The sequence below is a fragment of the Budorcas taxicolor genome, chromosome 18, assembly GCF_023091745.1.
Source record: "Budorcas taxicolor isolate Tak-1 chromosome 18, Takin1.1, whole genome shotgun sequence".
In the NCBI taxonomy this organism is placed as follows: Eukaryota; Metazoa; Chordata; class Mammalia; order Artiodactyla; family Bovidae; genus Budorcas; species Budorcas taxicolor.
In genome coordinates, this window is record NC_068927.1 from 55,857,988 (window position 1) to 55,873,279 (window position 15,292).

Consider the following 15,292-nt stretch of genomic DNA (forward strand, 5'->3'; position numbering starts at 1 on the left):
GTTTGCCCCCACCCTCAAGTGATATTGAACTTGGCCACTTGGGTAATTAAAAAACAGTATCTTGTTCTAATTTGTATTTCTTTTACTGTAAATGAGGGCAGGTTTTTATAGATTTAGAGTTTTAGAGTTATTTGTGTTTTCTGTAGAGTTATCTGTTCATACACGTGGCCATTTTCAAATTTGAGTTGCTGGTCATTTTCTTGTTGGTTTGTAGAAACTCTTTACATATTAGAGAAATAGACTTTGTCTCCTATGAGTCATCAGCGCATCAGCTTATGAGAGGTTAGGATGGGCCCCTTTTATTCTGGAGGTATAGATGTTGCACTTGTTCAGAAAGGATCCATGGGTAGGTAGATTAGGACAGGCAGAAGAGGAGGAAATAAGATGAACGAGGGCCAGGCAGGCAGAAATCCGCTGCGCTTTGGCCGTCAATAGCCGTGATTTCACTCTCAGACTCTGCTACTCACCACGTGACTGGAAGCAACCAGCTTCTTCATTCCATCAACTGTTGTTTAGGGAAAAGAGAATGCTAAGTATGTGCCAGGCCTTGTGCTAACCCTGGGCAAGTCCCTGTAACTGCTGAACCTCTACTACATCTGGAAAATGGGGATAGTAGTTTCTTTATACGTCTACTAGGATGAGTAACCGAGTTGCTATGTGCTTTGCACAGAATAAGCAGTCCAAAAATATTTGCTATTGTTACTATTACCTGGGGACCTCCTGGGTGGCTCGGTGGTAAAGAACCTGCCTGCCAGTGCAGGAGAGGCGAGTTCGATCCCTAGGTTAGGAAGAGCCTCTGAAGAAGGAAATGACAACCAACTCCAGTATTCTTGTCTGGGAAATCCCATGGACAGAGAGGAACCTGGCAGGCTTCAGTCCATGGGGATCACAAAAGAGTTGGACGTGGCTCAGCAACTCAACAACAAACGCTTGTTTTAGCTGTTGTGTTTGTGGCATCAGGCGCGGGTCAGTCCAGAGGGACAGGGGGCCAAGATTTCCTCAGGTCATCTCTACACAGGGAGGAAGGGCAGAGGCCAGGGGCCACCTGGACTGTGAGAGACTCAGGTTGAAAGTACTGTTTCTAGGGTGGTCAGACGTGGGCCTGGGTCCCTGGGGCAAGGGCAGTCCCCTCTCCCAGCCTTCCATCCTCAGCTGGAACTCGGGGCTGGTAGGAGCCCTTCTTCTGAGTGCTGTGGTTGAGAGCCGGGGCAAGGCCCGTATGTGATCTACACACACCCTGCAGGTGCTTGTCTGGACTCGCTCCTTGGGTGACCAACAGTACCAAGATGGTACCTCCCCCAAGCCCCTTAACCTCCCTGGGCCTCAACTTCCTGACCTGACAAATGGGTTTGAGGACAGTGGCTGTTGTGAGGAGTAAATGAATCAGTGTATGTAAAGTGCTTCAACAGGGCCAACATGTCGGAAGGCCCGGAGCGTGAGGGAGAAGCCCGGCGAACTTTCCATGAAGGGCTAGTAGTAAAGGTTTTAGGCTTTGCAGGACTGTCACTATAGCCTAGAAATGGCTCTAGATGAATGAATGAGCGTGGGTGAGCTCCCATAAAGCCTGAAATTTGAATCTCCTATCAGTGTCCCGAGTCAAAGAATATTCTTCTTCTCTAATGTCTTTTCAACCATTTAAAAGCATAAAACTATTCTTAGCTTGCGGGCCGTCCAAAATGGTTGGGCCAAGCGGGCAGCAGGCCACATTTGGCTTCTGGGCCTTAGTCTGCCAAACCTTTTGAGATCTTTATTTTATTATTATGTAGATGTGCAAGACTTCACTTATTCAGTCCCCTACTGGTGAACACTTAAGGTATCCAGTCCCACGGAATCGCTAACAAACATTCCCGTCCATATTCTCATACCGGGCTTTGCACGTGCGTGAGAATGCCCATAGGGTGAATGTCTAAAAATAGAATTGCTGCATCGGAGGGTATCCAGTTGCCCCTCCGAATCTGCAGATTCTGCTCTTCTGGATTCAACCACCAGTGGATGGAAAATATTCGGGGGAAAATATTCCAGAAAGTTCCAAAAAGCCCCATTTGAATATGCAGACAACTACTTCCATAGCATTGGCATTGTGCACGCGTGCTAAGTCACGTCAGTCATGTCTGACTCTTTGCAACCCCATAGATTGTAGCCCGCCAGGCTCCTCTGTCCATGGGATTCTTCAGGCAAGAATACTGGAGTGGGTAGCCATGCCCTCCTCCAGGGGATCTTCCCAACCCAGGGATTGAATGCATGTCCCTTATGTTTCTGGCATGGGCAGGTGGGTTCTTTACCACTAGCGCCATTTATTAGGTATCGTAGGTAATCTAGAGGTGATTTAAAATATACGAAAGGTTGTGCGTAGGTTATATGCAAATACTGCACCATTGGTATAAAAGACTTGAGCATCCTTGGATTTTGGTATCTGATGGGGTGAGCCCCTGTGGATATGGAGGGTTGACAGTACGCACTGCCCAAGCATGTTATGGACCAATCCAGCTGGTCCTTCATGAGGTTCTTGCTGGTAAAGGCCTCTGTCAGCCTCCTCAACCCTAGATCAGCGACCCACTCATTGCCCGCCACAGGGGAAAATGCATGCCCCCCCACTCCTGTGCTTTCAAATTCTGCTTGATTCGAATGTCTTCCCATCTCCCCACGGGCAGTTGGAATCTCTCAGTAAACAGTCCACTCATGTGGGAGCTTAAAAAAAATGTAATTATAAAAATAATTTCATGCTTCTCTAGAGGATTTAAAAAATACAGAAAAGAACTAAGAAGAAAAACAAATCACCCGAAATACCAGTGTGCAGAAGCTGCTGGCAACATTTTTAGTATGAAGTCTTCTTTTAGCCTTGCTTTTCTTCTTCTCATCCATTTCAAACATTTGTCCCTTTTGACATTAGGTAGTATATTCACATGGTTCAATCATGAGAAAGCTTTTTTTTTTTTTAATCTTTTTTTCTTTTTATCTGTGGTGTGTGGGATCTTAGTTCCCTGACCAGGGATTGAACCTGTTGCAGTGGAAGCCCAGAGTCTTAACCACTGGACAGCCAGGGAAGTTCCAAAAAGGATTTTTGAAGTATGAGGGGAAGTACCCCACCCCATCCTTTATTCCCAACCCCTCCCCATAGCCTCAGCACTTACTTTTTTGTATTTTCTTCCAGCTCTGTGCATATACAACCTTGTGCAAGTATAGGTTAATATTTCTCTCTACCCAGCAGGTAGCACATTATCCATGTACTTGGGTAGCATTTCCTTGGTCCTTTGTTACAGTGGAGAAGTATTCCTTTGTGTAGATGGGGCTGGATGGGCTTTCATCCTCGGACATGCTGTCCTGATGCCCTTAGACCACGTCGAGGCTTTGGTCCTTCACACAGAGCTGCAGTAAACATCCGTCATCTCATGTACGTGTATCTCTCTGGTCACTTCCCAGAAGCCTGTTTGCTGGATCAAAGCACAGGAGCACTTAGAATTTGCACAGCAGCTGCTGAATTGCATTCCTCTGAGGCTGTAGTAAATGGTGCCAGTTTAGACTCCCATGGGCAACGTGCGAGTGCCTTTATGAGACATAGGACTTATTTGTAATGTGTGCCTGAACTTGGCTCCATAGGGCACCTTCAATCTGCATCTCTCTTATTACAAGGGAGGTTGAGCATCTCTTGACGTATTTAAGCCTTTTGTGTTGTTTTTTCTGCACTGTGTCTGATCATATCCTCTGCCCCCATTTGTCTCACTGCTTGTTATTCTTAGTGATTTCCAGAGCCTCTTTTTATATGAGAGAGATGAGCTTTGTCTAGGCTATGTTGTTGTTCAGTCACTAACTCGTGTCTGACTCTTTGCGGCCCCATGGACTGCAGCACACCAGACTTCCCTGTCCTTCCCCGTCTCCTAGAGCTTGCTCAAACACGTCTGTCGAGTCAGTGATCCCATCCACCATCTCATCCTCTGTCGTCCCCTTCTCCTGCCTTCAATCTTTCCCAGTGTCAGGGTCTTTTCTAATGAATGGGTTCTTCGCATCAGGTGTCCTAAGTATTGGAGTTTCAGCTACAGGATCAGTCCTTCCAATGAATATTCAGGGTTATTTCCTTTAGGATTGACCAGTTTCCAAGGGACTCTCACTATTTCCCCCAGTATGTCAGTTGCTTCTTGACTTGGTTTAGGGGGAGTGTGTGAGTATTTGTCCCTGTATTTTTATTGAGGATGAGAATTTTTAAAAATATTTTTCAATTTTTGGGTTATTTTTAAGCTTTTCATTTTTAGGTTGTTTCAAATATATAGCAAAGTTGTAAGACTAGAATGTGGGTATAATACCCATGTGAATTCTTTACTATAACCAGAAGTTTTAGTTACCTGTTGTTAAACTGAGCGGCTTGAAACAACAAACATTAACTTACCTCACATGATTTCTAAGTATGAGGAATCTGGAAGCAGATTAACTGGGAGTTCTGGTTTGTGATCTTTTGGGAGATTATAGTCAAGGTATCGGCCAGGGCTGTCTGTCATCTGAAGGCTTGACCAGGCTGGACAGTCTGCTTCCAAGATGCTGCACTCGTGGGACTTCCCTGGTGGCCCAGTGGTTAAGGCTCTGTGTTTCTGCTGCAGGGGGTGAGGGTTCGATCCCTGGTCAGGGAACTAGGATTCCACATACCGCACTGCGCAGCCAGAGTAGCAACTACAAAGATGGTGCACTGGTAGGGCTGCTGGTGGGAGAGAGGGCCTACGTAGAGAGAAACTGAGGCCTCCCCGAAGGGCAGCTCACAACATGATCCACAGTCGGCTTCCCCTGAGCGCATAATCGACTAGAAAAAGAGCAAGGGAGCTGCCCAGGAGAGAAGCCAGTCTTTTTTATAACTTAATCGTGGAAGTGACACGTGATCACTTCTGCTGAGTTCCTATGGCTGCGGAGACCAACCCTGGTATAGTGGGGGAGGAGCCTGAAAACAGGGAGGCGGGGATTGCTGAGGGCCACCCCTGATTGGAGCCTGAAAACAGGGGGGCGGGGATTGTTGGGGGCCACCCCTGATTGGAGCCTGAAAACAGGGAGGCGGGGATTGCTGGGGGCCACCCCTGATTGGAGCCTGAAAACAGGGAGGCGGGGATCGCTGGGGGCCACCCCAGATTTAACCACTGTAAATATTTGGCCACATTAGCTTTAGCCATGGCCCTCTCAACATGTATCCTTTTTTCTTTTCCTGAATCATTTGAGAGCCAATTGCAGACATCATGCTTCTGCACCCCCTTCATATTTTGATCTGATTATTTCTGTCTTTGAGAATAAGAGCATCCTCTCAACCACCGCAGTCATCAGATCCAGTGCATCTAGCGTTGCGACAATACTGTTATCAATTTCACCGTCCATAATGCGGTGCAGCCAGCTGTCTAGCAATCATGTCGTGGATCGCTGTCCTTCTCACACTCAGCATCTGGTCTGTGTTGCCACTTCACCGTGCCCTCTGAAGTCTGTGCTTAGGAGGGAGAGTGCCAAGCGGGACAGTTCCCTTGGTCCTCACTGTCAGCTCTTCGCCTGCGGCTCCCACCAGCTTTCTTCTCTGGTTTTCTCTGTTGTAAATAGTCCCACGGTGGCCAGCCCTGTGAGCAACAGCCTGAATGTTCCTGATCACGAATTCCTGCAGGCGAGATTACCAGGTCCACTCAAGGCTCTTCTGTTTTGTTTCACTTAATATTTATTTATTTATTTCCAAACTTTAAACTTTTTATTTTGTATTGGAGTATAGCCGATTAACAACTCAGTGATAGTTTCAGGTGAGCAGCCATACATGTACATGCATCTATCCTCCCCCAAACTCCCCTCTCATCCAGGCTGCCACATATCACTGAGCAGAGTTCCCTGTGCTCTACAGTAGGTCCTTGTTGATTATCTATTTTGAATATAGCAGTGTGTACATGACCTTCCCAAACTCCTCCCAATCCCCTTCCCCCTGCCCCTCCCCCCACCCCCAGGAAACAGTAGGTTAGGTTTTTAAGTCTATGGGTCTCTTTCTGTGTTGTAAGTTCATTTGTATCATTTGGACTGGTCATTTTGGTTCCCTGGCCTCAATGTCTCATCTGTGAAGTGGGTCGGATATGATCACAGTTCTCAGGACCATGGAGAGAGCCCATGAGTGGGTACACGTTCCCAGCTGCAAGCACTGGGTCAGTGGGTGCTGTTGGTGGGGGGGTAGATTCTGTGACCCAGAGCAGAGAGGTGCCAGTTCAGTATTGGGTGCCCAGCTGTTGCCCATGGTTCAATAGCAGCTGCTGAGGTTTGAGGTTCTTGGAGAGGTCACCTTTAGGTGACCTTCAGGGGGAGAAGGACGCCCTGACTGAGGTGTGTTTTAGGTGAGGTCACTGTGTACGTGTTACAGACTAGTGCTTAGATTGCATATGCAAGCCTGATACACACACACACACACACACACACACACGCATGCACGCACACACACCCGTACCTGTAGGTTCCCACGACCTCCAGGTAGGCATGCAGCCATGACCCCACAGGTACAGGTCATGGACACTTAGAAGGGGACTCGTAACTCATGTGCTGGCATCCAGGGGGACCCGACCCTGACCTTGACCCTTGGTTTCCGTCCCCATCCCTGGCTCCCCCGTCCCCAGCGGCTCCCCCATCCCCAGCGTGCCCTCCTCAGCCGTCGGTCCCCACCCCCACCCCCAGTTCGCAGCAGCCTGGTCTCCCTGCTGATGTCTGTTCTCCTGGGTCAGCTGGCCCGTCGGCCCGGCGCCCCCCCCCACCCCCCCGCACTTGCTGCTGTGCTCTGCTCCCTGGTCCCCTCTGCCTACCTGCCGCTGGCAGCTGGTGTGGTGCTCCCGCCGCCACTGCTTCCTCCGCTGCTGCCCCCAAAGCCTGCAGAGCTCGCCTTCCTCTGGGGTGGGGAGGGGGGTCTGGGGGGCAGAGGGGAGATCAGAAGGCAGAGGTACGGAGTTGGGGGGGGCAGATGGGTGGGTCGAGAAGGGATAGGTTGAGGGAACGAGGTAGGTGGACAGGTAGGGGGTGGGGGGCAGGTGCAAGGTTGGGGACGGAGGTGGGGTGATGAGAAGGATGGTGGCGGCGGGGATCAGGACAAGGGGTGGCCAAGAAGGGGGCGGGGCTTCCGGGTGGGAGCGGCAGGGGTCCCCAGCGTCTTGGGGCCAGGAGAGCCAAGGTTGGTTCTGACCCCCGCCCCTTCCCCTCTCCCTCCCTCCCCTGCCCAGATCCCCGCGGCAGCTCCGCTGAAGGGCCCTGGCCCCTCCTCCTCCCCGTCACTACCTCACCAGGCCCCCCTGGGGGACAGCCCCCACCTGCCGTCCCCTCACCCCGCCCGGCCCCCCTCCCGTCCCCCGTCCCGCCCCCACTCCCGCCCTCCCTCCCAGCCGCAGAGCTTGTCCCGCCCCCCCTCAGAGCCCGCCCTGCACCCTTGCCCTCCTCCCCAGGCCCCCCCTACCCTGCCTGGCATCTTTGTCATCCAGAACCAGCTGGGCGGCGCCCCTGCTGCAAGCACCCCGGCCCCCACCGCCCCAGGCCCGCCCCAGCCTCCGCTGCGACCCCCATCCCAGCCCCTGGAGGGGCCACTGGCCCCTGCCCCCCACCTCCCTCCGGCCTCCACCTCCACTGTCGGGGCCGCCTCCGCCTCCTCCTCCGAGACGTCTTCCCGGCTGTCAGCCCCCACGCCGCCTGACTTCCAGCTGCAGTACCCGCCCAGCCAGGGGCCCCACAAGTCCCCCACGCCCCCTCCGACCCTCCACCTGGTCCCTGAGCCCGCAGCGCCCCCCCCACCGCCTCCTCGGACCTTCCAGATGGTGACCACCCCATTCCCGGCGCTGCCCCAGCCGAAGGCTCTTCTCGAAAGATTTCACCAGGTAATTGGAGGCAGGGGCCGGCCCACCGCCCACGTCGCAGCCCCGCCCTCCCCGCCGATCCGATTCCCTCCCGCTGCTTTCTGGCTTTCTCTTCACCCCCGGTCCTGGTTCCTGGCTGCCCCTGCTCCTAGCGTGTGTCCCCCCCAAAACCACCTGTCCCCCTCCTCAGGTGCCATCCGGGATCATTCTCCAGAGCAAGGCCGTGGGGGCCCCCACCGCCCCGCAGTCCTCCGCCAGCCTGGGACCCCTCGCCAGCCCCACTGCTTCCGTGCTGGTCAGCGGGCAGGCTCCATCTGGGACCCCCACCACCCCCAGCCATCCCCCCGCCCCAGCGCCCATGGCCACCGCAGGTAAGGGAGAGGGAGCCCGCAACGGAGCCATGGGGGGCCCGAAGCGGGTGGGTGGGAGTGAGAGGAGGACGGGTGGGCCAGAACTGTGGGCATCAGAGCCCAAGGGTCGCCTAGATCTCCAGGGACAGGGACGGTGGAGGGGGGCAGGCTGTACACCCCAGGTCCCCTCCAGGGGCACTCTCTGGGGCCGCCACGGCCACCGAGGCCCAAGAACCAGAGCAGTATGGGGTGCAGGGTCTCTGGGGGGCCTTTGTGCCCGTGACCCCTGAGCCCTGTCTGCCCACACCCCCACCCCAGGCCTGCCTCCTCTGCTTCCTGCCGAGAGCAAAGCCTTTGCCAGCAACCTCCCAACTCTGACCGTGGCGAAGGCCGCCCCTTCCGGGCCAGCGAAGTCCTCTGGGCTGCAGGTAAGGGGCACCCAGAATGGCGGGCTAGGGCCCAGGCCAGGTCGTTGGGGAACTGGGATGGGGCTGGAGGGGTAGGGGAGGCCGGCAGGCAGTCAGGAAAGTAGAGATGGGCAGAGACACAGCGAGGTGGGGGCAGGCCACCAGGCCAGTCCAGGCCGGGGCATGTGGGAAACCAAGACAGTTGGATGGAGATCCACCCCCAAACACCAAAACGACAGAATGAGGATGGGAGAGACGGCCTGAGAGAGATCCCAGGCGGTCACTGGGGGCGTGAGCAGATGAGAGATGGAGGCTGTGGGAGGAGGGACTGTGTTGGCTCAGGACAGGCGGTGGGGAGACCCTAAAAGGAAGGACAGGGCAGGGTGGCCAGTGAGACACTGAGTCAGAGATGGCAGAGGGACTGCCTCGGCGGTTAAGACTCCGTACTTCCAGTGCAGGGTCACGGGTTCAATCCCTGGTCGGGGAACTGAGATCCCACATGCCTTGCAGTGCAGCCAGAGAAAAAAGAGAGAAGGTGGCGATTGGGGTGGGGGGGTGGTCAGGAGGAGAGCTAGGATGGCGGCACCCAGGCCAGAGGGGCATAGGCTGGGAGGGTGGAGGAGACTGAGGCAGAGACAGGATTTGAGAGAGCCTGAGAGGGAAGCATAGGCAGGACAAGGGAAGTCAAGGTAGAGATTTAGGCAGGCTAGGAGGAAAAAGGCCGTGCCCATCAGGTGCTAGACAACGAGGGGGGGTTTATGGGCCTTTCGATGGGCAGGGAGGGAGGCACCAGGCGGAAGCTGAGAGACCCAGGCCTCAGAAGGGGCTAGAGGAGGCGGCCCACGCGGATGCCTGGGGCTTGAGCCTGCATATCACCCTCTCCTCGCCGTGTCCCCCGCCGGATCCAGCCCCAGTCTCCCCGCAGGTTGAGTGTGCTGGGTGGGGAATCCTGCAGCTAGGACCGGGACCCCATCTCGGGTGACATCAGCCCCTCCCATCTTTGTCCCAGGCTGTGGGTAGAGAGGCTCAGGTGCCAAGGGAAGCCTCCTCTGTCACGAAACCCCCCTCACTGGCTTCTCTTTCCCCTGCAGTATGAGAGCAAGCTGGGCAGCCTGAAGAAACCGCCTGTGCTTCAGCCCAGCAAAGAAGCCTGGTGAGCTCCGTGGGTGCCTCCCCTCCCGGCGCCGTCCCCGCTGTGGGCGCCGTCCCCCGCTGTGGGTTCGAGAAGTGCCATTGATCTCTCTGCCTCCCCCTCTAGGGAGGGGGGTGTGAATAGTAGTGATTATAGGGTGAATGACGAGAATTCTGTGTGGCTGTGTTAGCAGCATTCATGGTGCAGCTAGGCTGGTGGCTTCAAGTGAGCAGGGGTGGATATTTGGTGTGGCTTGGTCACCGCAGTACCCTGAGCGCCTCAGACCAGGCTGGCAGGCAGTGGCTCCTGTCTAGGGGTGGGCGGTGCGTGTTCAGGTGGACGCAGGGATGCCTGGGGGCCAGGGTGAATGGATGGATGGATGGACGCTACTCAGGCAGGTGCATGGCTGGACGGATGGCTGTTTGGGCGGGTGGGCGGGTAAGTGTTGGATGCTTGTGGTTCTGTCCCTCTCTCCTGCCCTCCGTCCACTGAGAGTGTTGGTCAGATCCTCATCGGGTGCCCAGTCCTGTGCTGGACTCTGGAAACACTGGACAGACCAGGTCCCGCATCCACCGTGTGTGAGGGCTGCTGGCCTTCAGCACTGGGTACAGACAAGCAAGCATGTCTGATGGGAGAGACAGCCATACATAGTAGGCGATAGTGTACTGCCCAGTGAGAAAGCAGATCTTATCAACCAACCACCCAAGGGCCCAACCTCCCTGCCCGCCTCCCCAAGCCTGCTGCTGGGTTCCAGGTAGAGCGGGGACATGCTGACCCCAAGTGGCAGGAGATGGTATTGCATGGAAGGTGAGTTGCTCGGTCTGGCATCTAACTCTCAGTGCTGCCTCTGGCTGCTTTGGATCAGTGACTTCATCTTTGCAGGCCTCAGTTTCCTCATCTGTAAAATGGGCATAAGGATAGCACTTCCTGCCATTGGTTGTCCCCAGAGATACAGAGAGGCAGGCCAGGCACACGTTCACACATACTTCTGCAGCGTTCCTTCCCTCCCCGTTGTCTGCCTTGTAGCTTGGGGGCTCGGTCTGGTTCTGCTGTCTCCTGGCCTCACCATGAGTTATCTGTGTGTGTGGTCCTTCCCCCGACCCCCCAGCTTCCTGGAGCATTTGCACAAACATCAGGGCTCTGTCCTGCACCCTGACTGCAAGACGGCCTTCCCCTCCTTCGAGGATGCCCTGCACCGCCTCCTGCCCTATCATGTCTACCAGGGTGCCCTCCCCTCCCCCAACGACTACCACAAAGGTGAGGCCTCCCCTGGGTGTGGAGGCGGGTGGTGAAGACCAACAAGGTGCAGGTGCCCTTGACTGCGGGTCCTCCCCAACATCTGGGTCTCTGGACCTCTTCCTCCACAGTGGACGAGGAGTTCGAGACGGTCTCCACGCAGCTGCTGAAACGCACCCAGGCCATGCTCAATAAATACCGCCTCCTGCTGCTGGAGGAGTCCCGGGTAGGGTGGCCTGTCACCTTTCTCCCTGGGGGACCCTGCCCTTCCCCCATCCCCACCCCCACCCCGCCGCCGCAAGGAGGGAGGGTGGGAGGGTGGATCAGATCACAAAACGGATAGTTGGGAATCTGTGCCCATCCATCCCTGGCGATCGCGTCCCCTCCTACACCTCGCTTCTTCACTGGCTCATCTAATCGCGTCTCCCCCTCCCTGCCCCCAGAGGGTGAGCCCCTCCGCAGAGATGGTAATGATCGACCGAATGTTCATTCAAGAGGAGAAGACCACGCTGGCCTTGGACAAGCAGCTGGCCAAGGAGAAGCCAGGTGAGAGCAGTGGGAGCCAGGTCCCCGCCGCCTCCGTCGGCTGCGGCGCTTTCCCTCACTCCGCCACTGGGCGGCGCCCGAGCCCAGCCTGAAAGCCCTGAGAGTGGACCTCCGCTTCCTGCTCGTCCCACCGTCCTGTGTCCATTTCGCCCCCTTCAAAACTGGCCCTGGAGGGAGGGAACGTTCTGCCACCCCCGGGGGCACAGAAAAGCGGGAGAGCAGAGCCAGGACTGGGGTGAAGCCAGCAGAAGTTGGTGGGTTGCAGAAGTTAGGTGGTATCCTCTGTCTGGTGCCGAGGGCTGCTGGCGTATTATGGGGACTTGGGACTTGGGGAAGGGGTCTTGCCTAGCAGTGTCCTCGTGAGTGAAGGGTTTAGCCCCGGGCCTGGCAGATGGTCGGTACTCAGTGGACACCGGCTCCTCAGCTCTGCAGGGGCCTCCTGCCTTGGCTAACCCCCAGGGTTTTCTTGGCCCCCTTCTACAGATGAGTACGTGTCTTCCTCCCGCACTCTCGGCCTCCCCGTCGCCGCTTCTTCCGAGGGACACCGGCTGCCCGGCCACGGCCCGTCCCCGTCCTCGGCGTCCGGGGCCCCAGCCCAGCCCCCTCTGCACCTACCCACCAAGCTGGTGATCCGACACGGCGGCGTGGGTGGCTCCCCCTCCGTGACCTGGGCGCGGGCCTCCTCATCCTCCCTGTCTTCGTCCTCCTCGTCCTCCGCCGCCTCCTCCCTGGACGCCGACGAGGATGGTCCCATGCCCTCCCGCAACCGGCCGCCCATCAAGACCTACGAGGCCCGGAGCCGCATCGGGCTCAAGCTCAAGATCAAACAGGAAGCCGGGCTCAGCAAGGTCGTCCACAACACGGCCTTGGACCCGGTGCACCAAACGCCGCCGCCGCCCCCCACCTCCCTCAAGGCGGCCGAGCCCCCGCCCCGGCCCCCACCGCCGCCCCCCGCCCCCGGCCAGATGAACGGTACGGTGGACCACCCGCCGCCGCCGCCGGCCGCCGCTGACCGCAAGCCGCCACCACCGGCCCCGCTCTGCCCCCGCCTACCCCTCCGCAAGACCTACCGCGAGAATGTGGAGGCCCCGGGTGTCGGGGCGACCGAGGGGGCGGTGGCGGCGGCCGTGGGCAGAGCCCGGGGCGGCAGCCCGGCCCCGCTGCCCACCAAAGTGGACGAGGCCACCAGTGGGCTCATCCGCGAGCTGGCGGCAGTGGAGGACGAGCTGTACCAGCGGATGCTGAAGGCCGGCCCGGCCGAGCCTGCGGCGGGCACCGGGCAGGGCAGCGGCAGCCGGGAGCCCGGCTGGGAGGCACCCTCGCTGCCCCCCGCCAAGCGGCGCAAGTCCGAGTCGCCCGACGTGGACCAGGCCAGCTTTTCCAGCGACAGTCCACAGGACGACACGCTCACGGAACACCTGCAGAGCGCCATCGACAGCATCTTGAACCTCCAACAAGCCCCCGGCCGGACGCCCGCACCCCCGTACCCCCATGCCGCCCCGGCGGCCGTCACGCCCACCTCCCCGACGCCCCTGCACAGGCCAGAGGCCTACCCGCCCTCCAGTCACAACGGTGGCCTCGGTACCAGGACGTTGAACAGATAACACCGGGCTGGACTTCCCTTCCCTGTCCGCTGGCTCCGCAGGGACGCAGCGGGGAGCAGGGAGGGGGACAGCCGGGCGTCTGACCTCAGCCTCCTGGGGGACACGAGCCGGGGACCCCTTGAGTTTTTCTTGCCTAAGTTATTTGAGTCACAAAGGCTTCGTCCCACCCACCTCCTGCTTCAGCCGGGTGGTTGGGTGGGGGTCGTGGATTTCGGGGAGGGGAGGCTCTAATGTACAAGGTCCCCCCTGCCAAAGGAGGGGGTAATCCTGGTGTGTCATTTCCTATTTCTTCCCATTTCCAGCCACGCTCCGCCCCTCCGCCCGGGGGGACACGTGCGCACTGGCCAGGGAGGAGGGCTCCCTGGCGCTCCCCACCGCTCACACGCATCCAGGTACCCGGTTTGCCCTCGTGGCTTCAATCTGTCCCTGCGCCCATCGCTGGCAGGGTCCGTGTCTCTCCAATGCCCCCCACAGGCCGAGACAGGAAACGCAGGGAAAGGGCGGCGTGAGCCTGCCTCCCGGGACCCCCACCGTGTGTGTGTGTGTGTGTGTGTGTGGTGTGTGTGTGTGTGTGTGTGTGTGTGTGTGTCCTATGTCCCTCTGTATGTGCTCGAGTGAGAAAGATTTCAAAGCCTCCAGTCCCCCAAATAAAACCGGGATCTTCCTTCCACCCCCTTCCCCAGGCAGTCTTCCCCTCTGTTCTTCCTGCCGCCAGCCACCCGCGCCAGATTTTGAAATCTTGGAGACAAAACTAGTACTGTAAGATAAATTTTTTTGTACTGTATTTATTGTGTATAACGATTTTTTTAAAAGGAGAATTCTGTACATTTAGAACTCTTGTAAATTAAAAAGCGATCCTTTTTTTAAAACTGTACTGACGCCCCCTCCCCCGGCCCGCATTGCTTTGGGATTTTCGGGAACTTGTTTGGAGTCTGCGGGTTGGGGCGACAGGGGGGTGGAGAGGGGGATTGTGGGGACTTACTACACATTCATTTGTGAGCCCCTGCTGGGGGCCAGGTCCTATTCTAGGCACAAGGGTGCAGCTGAGTATGATGGAAGTGCCTGTTCTGGGAGGCCTGACTTCTCAATCAGCCAGGTGTTTTTGTATCGTTCCTGGTGGGGTTCTGTGGTCTCCCGGAGCTCGGAATTCGTCAATATGTAACCATCCCTCCTGGGAAAAATACACGGCTAGCTTCCGGCCAGCCTCTGATCACATTTTTGTCAAACCCTCAACTCATCACTTTATGTGTGTTTTCTATTTAAAGACCCTTCACTTAATATGTAGTGTTGATTCATTAACACTGATCACACAGTCAGCAGCATTAACTCGTGCCTGAATGAAGCTTCTGTAACACGGTGTTTTCTCTGTAAGGCACATCCTAGCCTCCTTGGGCTTAAGAACTCAAGAACCCCGGGAGCCATTTAAAACAGTGAAATCTACAAAAGCACCAAAATGTGAATACACTCACAAAAGGATGCTTCATTTCAAGTAGGAGAGTGTCCTCACCTATTCAGCACTCAGTTGGAAACATGCCTGCTGGGTGACTCAACGTTTTCGCCACTCTGCGCATGTCCGTGGAAGTAGCAGGGGTTTTTGGCAACAGGCAAAAGTTCCAACAAGTAGATGAACTCACAAGCAGGGTACCTGCTGACAGGATTGACTAAATGTGTAGAGTGTCAGAAATGTGGGGGCAATCAAGCAGGATATGTTAGCTTCCCGTGGATGTGAAAAAAAGGTACCTCCGGGAACTTCCCTCATGGTTCAGTGGTTAAAACACGCTGCCAATGTAGGCGGTATGGGTTCCATCCCTGATGGCTGAACTAAGATCCCACATGCCACGTGGTGCAGCCAATAAACAAAATGACTTTATATGAAAAAAAAAAAAAACACCCAATTGGGTGGGTGGCTTAAAAGAAATTTATTCTCTCAGTTCCAGAGGCTCGAAGTTCCAAATCGAAAGTGTGGTCAGGACCACAGTTCCCCTAGAGACAAGGGGAGGGTCCTTCCTTCCATTTTCCAATCTCGTCATCCCGGGTCTCCTCTGGCTTGTAGCCATATCCCTCCCTTCTCTCCTTCTGAGCCATTTCCCCTCTGCATGGGTGTGTCTTCTCTTATGAGGACACCAGCCATATTGGATTTGAGCCTACCCTACTCCAGTATGTGCTGGTCTTAACTAGATGACATCTGCAAAGACCC

At 56.2% G+C, this 15,292-nt stretch overlaps 1 protein-coding gene across 3 annotated transcripts in view; it reads left to right on the top strand.

Moving 5' to 3' along the window:
• BICRA (BRD4 interacting chromatin remodeling complex associated protein) overlaps nucleotides 1-13,872 on the top strand; it is a 73,665-nt gene extending 59,793 nt beyond the window's left edge. Inside the window, exons 8-15 of one of the 3 annotated variants that reach the window (XM_052655687.1) lie at nucleotides 7,197-7,841; nucleotides 8,011-8,191; nucleotides 8,489-8,598; nucleotides 9,669-9,730; nucleotides 10,818-10,966; nucleotides 11,077-11,171; nucleotides 11,389-11,491; nucleotides 11,975-13,872. In XM_052655687.1, the coding sequence (XP_052511647.1) occupies nucleotides 7,197-7,841; nucleotides 8,011-8,191; nucleotides 8,489-8,598; nucleotides 9,669-9,730; nucleotides 10,818-10,966; nucleotides 11,077-11,171; nucleotides 11,389-11,491; nucleotides 11,975-13,095 (2,466 nt within the window). In that variant the 3' untranslated portion in view covers nucleotides 13,096-13,872. The remainder of the gene's footprint in view (nucleotides 1-7,196; nucleotides 7,842-8,010; nucleotides 8,192-8,488; nucleotides 8,599-9,668; nucleotides 9,731-10,817; nucleotides 10,967-11,076; nucleotides 11,172-11,388; nucleotides 11,492-11,974) is intronic. The other 2 variants (XM_052655688.1, XM_052655689.1) reach the window with 2 other exon arrangements.
• The last annotated feature ends 1,420 nt before the right edge of the window (nucleotides 13,873-15,292 follow it).